The sequence below is a fragment of the Saccopteryx leptura genome, chromosome X, assembly GCF_036850995.1.
Source record: "Saccopteryx leptura isolate mSacLep1 chromosome X, mSacLep1_pri_phased_curated, whole genome shotgun sequence".
In the NCBI taxonomy this organism is placed as follows: Eukaryota; Metazoa; Chordata; class Mammalia; order Chiroptera; family Emballonuridae; genus Saccopteryx; species Saccopteryx leptura.
Window position 1 is genome coordinate 3,960,970 of NC_089516.1, and position 8,067 is coordinate 3,969,036.

Genomic DNA, 8,067 nt, shown 5'->3' on the forward strand with positions numbered 1-8,067 from the left:
TCCGGACTGCTAGCCCTTCCCTCTCACAGGCCAGCTGCTCCTCCAGTGGTCACTGTCATTCCTGTACAGGTGAGAACACTGAGGCCCTTCAGGGATACAGTGCCAGGTAAGGTGATGCATTCACAGATGTCCTCTTCCTCTTTCCTTAGTCCGTGCCTCTCTCCGTTTCTCCCTCCCCTACCCCTCGCTTCCTTCCCTTCTTCTCTCCTTCCCTCCATCCCTTTCCTTCCTTCTTCCCTCCCTCTCTTCTTCCCTCTATTTGTCCCCCCCACTTCTCCCACCCTTTGCCTCTCTCCCCACCCTCCACTCTTTCCTCCATCCTCCACTCTCTCCCCCACCCTTCATCCCCTCCCCACCCTCCATCTCTCATCTCCCTCCATCCCCTCTCCCTCCCTCCATCCGCTCTCTCCATCCCATCTCCCTCACTTCCCTGTCTCTGTCCCCCATCTCACTCTCTCTTCCTCCGCCCATCTTCCCCCTTCTCTCCCTACTCCTTCCCCCTCCTAACTTCCATCCCCTCCTCTCTCTTCCCCTCCCTCCTCTCAGTCCTATTTTTCTTCCTTTTTTTTTTTTCTTTAAGAAACAGGGTTATAGAACCCCACATTTTTTAACCTGCTTTTACTTAACAACCCTGGGAGCTTGTCTGGGTCAGGAAACAAGTCTGGAGTGAAGCAGCTCTCCAGAGAGGACCCTGCCGGTCGGCCGCTGCATGCCCCTTCGCCACCGCCAAGGTGCGTGGTGCACAGGGGAAGCCAGAGGCCCTGCGGTCACATGCTCGGGGCCCAGCAGCGGCGTCACGTGCTCAGGGCCCTACATCCGGGTCACGTGCTCGGGGCCTAGCAACAGGGTCGCAGGCTCCGGTCCTAGCAACCCGGCATGTAGAAGACCGGACAATGTGCAGGCGGTGGAAGATACTCAGGGCGGCTGGCCCTTCGGGCACGTGGGCCAAGGAGAGGCGTCGCAGCTTACCTGCAGACCACGGGGACTGCAGTGAACAGCAGCCTGCACCCGGCGGGGCGGCCTGAGGAGCCGTCACCCTCGTCCGCAGGCACCTGCTCGTCGGGAGACGGGTCACAAGTCAGTGGAGGCTCAACCTTCTTTTTTGTTGGTGTTTTATTCTGGTAAAATGTCCGCTGTGTCCCGCCTGCACCACCACCGCCTCCACAACCTTCCCACCCTCCCACAGTGAGAGCCCGTCCCCCGTGAGCGCCGCGCCCCTGCCGCCCACACCCCCAGCACGGAGAGCATAGGGGTGTGGACACCAGTCGCCCACACCCGTGTGGACGCGGTCACTACTAGTATTGTAAGGGGGTACCAGTGGGGGGGTCACATGGGCAGCCACTTTGGGAAACATGGGTGGTTCCTGAAAATGTAACCCAGTCCACGCTTGGATACCAGTGACGCCCTGGTCCAGAAAGTCCACACCCCGGTAGGTCCCCAAGAGAAATGAAACCATACACCCGCACAGAGACTTGTCGGTGAATGTCCATAGCGGCAGCGTTGGTAACAGCCAAAAAGTGAGGACAGCTGTCCATCAGCTGCTAAACAGGTCAACAGACAGCGTTATACATGTGATGGAATGTTACTGTGCTACGAAAAGGGATGGAGTACTGATGTGTAGGGCTGAACCCTAAAAATATTATGCTTAGGTAAGACCAGGGACAGGGCCCTTGGATTGTGTGCTTGCCTGGATATGAAATGTCCACAACATGCCACTCTGCGGGGACAGCACAGGTTGGCAGCTGTGAGGGCCTAGGAGGGGATGGGGAGGCACTGCCCACGGGGACAGGAATACTCTTGAGGTGAGAAAACATTCTGGAATTAAGATAGTGGTGGTAGTGCATGATCTTATGACTATAGAAAAGCCCACCGAATTCCACACTTTAAAGTGGTGAATTTTATGGTGCGTGAGTCCTATCTCAGTAAAGCCGTTTTGAAAAAGAGATGTAGCAATGATAAAAATGTGCCCAGGAACCAGAGAGGTGGTCCTCCCTTTGAACACACCATATGTGACCCTGAAAAGGGCTGTACTTTCCACTCAGCGTCCTGCTGCAATGGCCTTCTTATTCTACGGTTTCCTAAGAAGATTTGAAAATGCTAAGTAAGTACATATGTAGTATGTAAGTGGTACGTAAGTGACCTGTGCAACTTGGATGAGGTGACCTCTAGACCCTCAGGATGGCATCAAAGTCCTGTTGGTCTTGTTAGGTGGTGGGTTGGAAGTGTCCCATTAGGAACGAAGAGGCCAGCTGAGCTGGCTGATATGTGAAAGGAACATCAAGTTTCTGAGGTGAGTAACCCGAGCAGGGCCTAGGAACCAGAGCTGGCTGGTGCTCAGTGGATAGAGCGTCAGTCAGGTGTATGGACATCCTGGGTTCAATTCCCGGTCTGGGCACACAGGAGAAGGGACTGTCTGCTTCTCCTCCCCTCCCCCTTTGCTCCCTCAAGGCCTCCCACACTCAATGGCTTGATTGGTTTGCGAGTGGCCCGAGGTGCTGAGCATAGCTTGTTGGTCCGGGTGTCCGCTTCAGGTGCTGAGGATAGCTCGGTGGATTCAAGCATCGACCCAAGATGGGGGTTGTCGGGTAGATCTGGTCTGGGTGCATACGAGACTCTGTTTCTCTATCTCCCCTCTTCTCACTTAAAAAAAAAAAGAAAAACAAAATGAGAACATATGCCCCCATAGAGTTTTATATGCAAATGTTCATAGCAATTTTCTTCCAAAGAACCAAAACTTAGAACTGATCCAGATGCCCCAAAAGTAATGAAGCAGTAAACAAACTAGGGTACATCCATACAATTGAACATTGCTCTGCAATGAAAAGCAACAGTCTGCTCACACGAGCTATAGCCTACATGTACTTTGAAAACACTGTGCAGCCTGACCAGGCGGTGGTGCAATGGATAGAGCGTTGGACTGGAATGCAGAGGACCCAGGTTTGAGACCCCAAGGTTGCCAGCTTGAGCACGGGCTCACCTGGTTTGAGCAGAGCTCACCAGCTTGGACCCAAGGTCGCTGGCTCGAGCAAGGGGTTACTCAATCTGCTGTAGCCCCCTGGTCAAGGCACATATGAGAAAGCAATCAATGAACAACTAAGGTGTCACAACGAAAAACTGATGATTGATGCTTCTCATCTCTCTCCGTTCCTGTCTGTCTGTCCCTATCTATCCCTCTCTCTGACTCTCTGTCGCTGTAAAAATAAATAAATAAAAAAGAAAACACTGTGCAAAGCAAGAAGAGCCAAACACAAAATATCACACCTTATACCAGTGTTTCCCAACCTTTTTTGTGCCATGCCCCACCTTAACCTTTCTAAAATTTTTATGTCCCCCCCTATGTAACATACATAATTTTTAACATTAAAAAATTGATTTGTTCACTTAATAAACATAAATGATAGGTTCTAGGAAGAAATCACTATGAAATTGTTAACAAAACACAGTAAAATTTCAAAACATATAATGAAAAACAGAAATTTAAATTCCAAATAATTTTAATACAGATTTTTCTATATTAATTTATTATTTTAATTTAGTGTGATCCTTGCGCTTGATGCTTGCTGCACAGAGATTTTATATTAGGTTCCAATTTGGTTAGCTTTAGTCTCAAGTCTCCACGTTGTGTTATATCCAGCCGATTTCTTTTTTTTTTACCAGTAAATCATTTACAGCACTAAATCCACATTCAGCTAAAAATGAAGATGGAAACGGTAGCAATAGTTTTCTTGCACATTTGGTTGAATTTGGGTATTTGATTTCTGTTTCCTCACAAAGCCATGCCATCGCTCCTTTGATATTAAATAAAGCTTTAACTGACTCATCATTTTGCAATTCTGCGAGTTCTTCTTGATACTGCATATTTGATATATCAGACAAATCCACTAACATTGGCTGCATCATCCATGTTGGGAAATCAATTTGTTTTAAATCAGAAAATCTTTCTTTTAAATCAGCCGATAGAATATTCAAATGATTGACAATAACAAGTAAAGCGGTATCAGTTACTTCACATTTTTGGAGCCAATGAAACTGTTTAAAGTTTTTGTTGTTAATATGTTTCTGACATAACTCAATATTGGTAATGAAACCAAATATCTTTGCTTTTGCATCAACAAGAGTTTTATTTGTTCCTTGAAGTTGCTTATTTAATATATTTAGTTTTTCAAAGATATCGGTTAAATAACTCACAAATGCTTTACCATCTATTGTTAACAGATACTTCATTTCAGGTTTGTCCCTTAAAAAATCACTAAGAGTATCAAACAGTTCCATAAATCTTTTCAAACAGTTTCCTTTAGATAGCCATCTGACTTCAGTATGAAGTAAAAGTCTCACATGGTCTTCATTTTGTTCTTCACAAAATAGCTTGAAAAGATGCTCACATTTGGCACTAGCTTTAATAGCATTAACACACTTTATTACTGTATGTAATACTTCATTCAGAACAGGTGAGATGTTTTTAGCTACCAAGTTTTCCCTATGAATAACACAATGCACAAGAATCATTTCTGGATTTGCATCTTTCATCAATTTTAAGCAGCCATTTTTCTTGCCCATCATATTGGGAGCACCATCTGCAGCACAAGATGTTATATTTTTCATTGGTATATCATTGACATCTAAGTAGTTTTTTAGCTTATTATATATATCTTTGGAGGTAGTGGTGCTTTCTAATCTTTTACAGAACAACATTTCTTCAGCAAAATGTCCTTTATCAATATATCTTACATAAGTTATCAATACTGCCTCACTGTCTCTCAAAGTTGATTCATCCATTTGCAAGGAGAATTTTCTTGTTTTCAGCTTTTCAATAAGTTGTTTTTCAATATCCTCACTCATTTCGTCTATTCTTCTGCTAACAGTATTGTCACTGAGTGGCATAGCTTTTACATCTTTGTCATCTTTTTCAAGAACCATTTTAAGAAATGCTGATATTGACGGTTTTATTAAATTCTCTCCTATAGTGTGATTTTCTCCAGTTTTAGCGATGAATAAAAAAATTTGATAACTAGCCTCAAGAACACGATTATTAGTTGAAGTATGAGCAGTAAATAGAGACTTTAATGTTGTTCTTTTTTCAAAATTTTTCTTTAAAGTTTTAAAGTAACTCAAATCTGAATTAATATGAGCACTATGTTTCGCCTTCAAATGCGCCTCAAGACGACCTTGTTTCATTGATTCGTTGGTCAAGCATTGCTGGCATAAAAGACAAAAAGGAATCCGCTCATCGTGAACGGGGGGTATGAACCCAAATTTTAAATATTCCTCCGAATATTGACAAGTTTTTTTCTTGCTTGCACCACTCATTTTACTATGGGCTATAAGAAATAAAAATAAGATCAATTAAAAACTAATATTAAAATATGTGTTAAAATATATTCAATGTGACATAGAGTAAACGTATACTAAAAATTCATATTTATTTAAATGTATATAACACATTTACTACACTACCACCGCAAATCAAAAGGTATCTATATTTTTTCCACTTGACAAAATTTTCTGGAAAGTTATGCTTCTAAAATTAAAATTGTCGTGCATGCACTATTATAGCCCCAATAATATTTATAAAATATTAGTGCTTTCTAGCCCCGATGCAAGAAGTACTTAATAAAGAATTTAATATTGATAAAAATAAAAAATTCTTACCAATTATATCTATACAATATATATATGTATATTTATTAAATCAACGAGCTTTTACAACAGTTTTGACTGACACTTATTTCAAATTAACACCAACTGAATGATGTGAAACACTATAGAAGTTGCGATGGGCCAATTAGGTGAGAATAACTGCGTTGTTTAGCGAGTTTTTAAAACGTCCGGGGTTCCCCGCGACAGACGGCACGCTCCGCGGTGAACCCAGGACGAAGTTTACTTGACAACGCCAATCACCCAGTTGATATTTTGGTCTCGTCAAACGAAATTATACTTAATAATTATTTACCGCAATTATTTAAGAATTGCATTTTTTGTTAAATTTGGCACCGATATCTAGCATTGCATTTAAATGGCCCGGGGCGAAAGAGTTAAAGTCCTGTCGAGTCCATTTTCAAATTACCCCCCTTAACGATTGAATTGCCCCCCTGTGGGGCGTGGGCCCCACGTTGGGAAACACCACCTTATACAATTCAGTTATACTTGTAATGTTGACACAGAGGTCCACTGTATGGATATAGCAGAAGTGATTTAACCAAGTCCCCATTTTCAGTATGACAAACAGGGCTGTGGTGACCATCTTTGTCACTTAATATTTATAGCCAATTTTTTTAAAAAAAAAATTTTCGCGAGCGAGACAGAGACAGGAAGAGAGAAAGATTGTGAAGCATTAACTTGTAGTTGCGGCACTTTAGTTCATTGATTGCTTCTCATACATGCCTTGACTCTAGCTGAGCTAATGACCGCTTGCTCAAGCCAGCGACCATGAGGCATGTCGACGATCCCACACTCATAATTGGTGACCCCACGCTCAAGTTGGTGACTTGGGGTTTTGAACCTGGGACCTCAGCATCGCAGGTTGATGTATGGCCAATCTTGATTGGTGTCTTTAAACAAGCGCCCAGTTGTGGAACTTCCTGATTGAAAGTTTGTGTATTTTAGAGCTTTTGGTAAATATTGCCAAAGGGCTCATTCGCAAAGTTTGCTGGGTCTATGCACCCACCCATTGAAAGTGAGGGTCCAATGTCTCCATTTCCAATATGGCACTTTCCTGTTAGATACGACACTGCTCCCCAGTGGGGGAGCTGTTCCAGGCCTGTGGATCCTGCCCTCATGATACTATGTCTGTGTCTTGGTTTATAGTTTTCCTGGACACGTGGCCCCCATGCGCCCTGTTGTCAACAGCGCCGATCGCCAAATGGCAAGTTTCACTCTCGTCACTCTGGGATGGATGTTGTCCATGATGGCTATGGGCCATGCAGAGTGGCGAATATGGTACGTGAAAAGCACCTCCCACTCCCCGTATAGCCTGGCCTGTGTTGGAATGTGGAAAGTGTGCATTTACCGCATCGCCAGCCACCCCACCAGAAACATGGTGTGCCACCTGTACACCCACAACGTTTCCCTGCCTGCGCATATCAGAGTCCCCCAGAACCTCCTGCTAGCTGCCAACATCCTGGTTCTGGTGGGGAGAGCCCTGACCATCACAACCCTGAGGAATATGTTCCTGCGACACCGGCGGAACGCCATCTGGCAAGGGTTTGTGACCTCAGGGATTTTGCACATAACGGCTGGCATGTTCATCTTGGTCACTGTGATCTGGAATTACCACGCCGTGATGAACAAAGAGGGGATAACATTCCCGCCATCCTTTCACTTGCCTTTCAAGCCAGTGAGACAGAAAGTGGGTAATTCCATCCTTGTGGCAGCTCTGGCCGCCTTCATCATATTGTTAAGTGGGCTGTTAGAAGCTGCCCCCAGGTGGCCAAATACACCCTAATGTTTCAGATATATGAAGAAGTTCCTGGTGGCCTTGGTTCTGCAAATCCAAGGTTACCAGAAGTTCACAGAAAATGTCATCAGGATACTCTGTTTGGCCTATCCTTCTGTATCCCAGTTTGGCTCAATTGATTGCTTAAGGAACATTCATTAAAAATAAAAATAAAAATTCCAAAAGGAACAACTGCCTCTCTCCCTCATCTTACTGAATCTCGGTTTGAATTATTGTTTCGTAAATAATGAATGCTAGATAGCTACTGTATGGAAATAAGAATTTCTGGGGTTCCCACACCTCCCTTGTAAACTTCTGCTTAAAACAGCTACCCTCTGTCCTATGGCACGGTAGTAGCATTTCTATACCTTATAAAACTTTCCAAAATGTGCCAAAGGAGGATGGTGTGAAGAATCCCCCCACATTCATTATTAGACTCAACAGTTATCAAGATCCTGCCATCTTAGCCTTCTCTCTCCTTTCTGCCCCTCTTTTAACCTGTTTTTCTTTTTCCGAAGGACTTGAAAGCAAACCTCAGACATCCTTTATTCCTATGCACTTCAATATGACTCTGTAAAAAATGAACGTTTCTTTGCATAAGTGTATTATGCCTTAAATATTAGCAGTGATTTCTT

The 8,067-nt window shown here is 43.8% G+C and overlaps 1 protein-coding gene across 1 annotated transcript; it reads left to right on the top strand.

The window, feature by feature from the left end:
• Window positions 1–6,826: 6,826 nt before the first annotated feature.
• CLDN34 (claudin 34) lies at window positions 6,827–7,441 on the top strand. Its single transcript, XM_066356056.1, has one exon. The coding sequence runs from the start codon at window positions 6,827–6,829 to the stop codon at window positions 7,439–7,441; it is 615 nt and encodes a 204-aa protein (XP_066212153.1).
• The last annotated feature ends 626 nt before the right edge of the window (window positions 7,442–8,067 follow it).

Excerpts from the sequence above, each read along its gene's own strand:
- CLDN34 (XM_066356056.1), top strand. The coding sequence starts at position 6,827 with ATGCGCCCTGTTGTCAACAGCGCCGATCGCCAAATGGCAAGTTTCACT.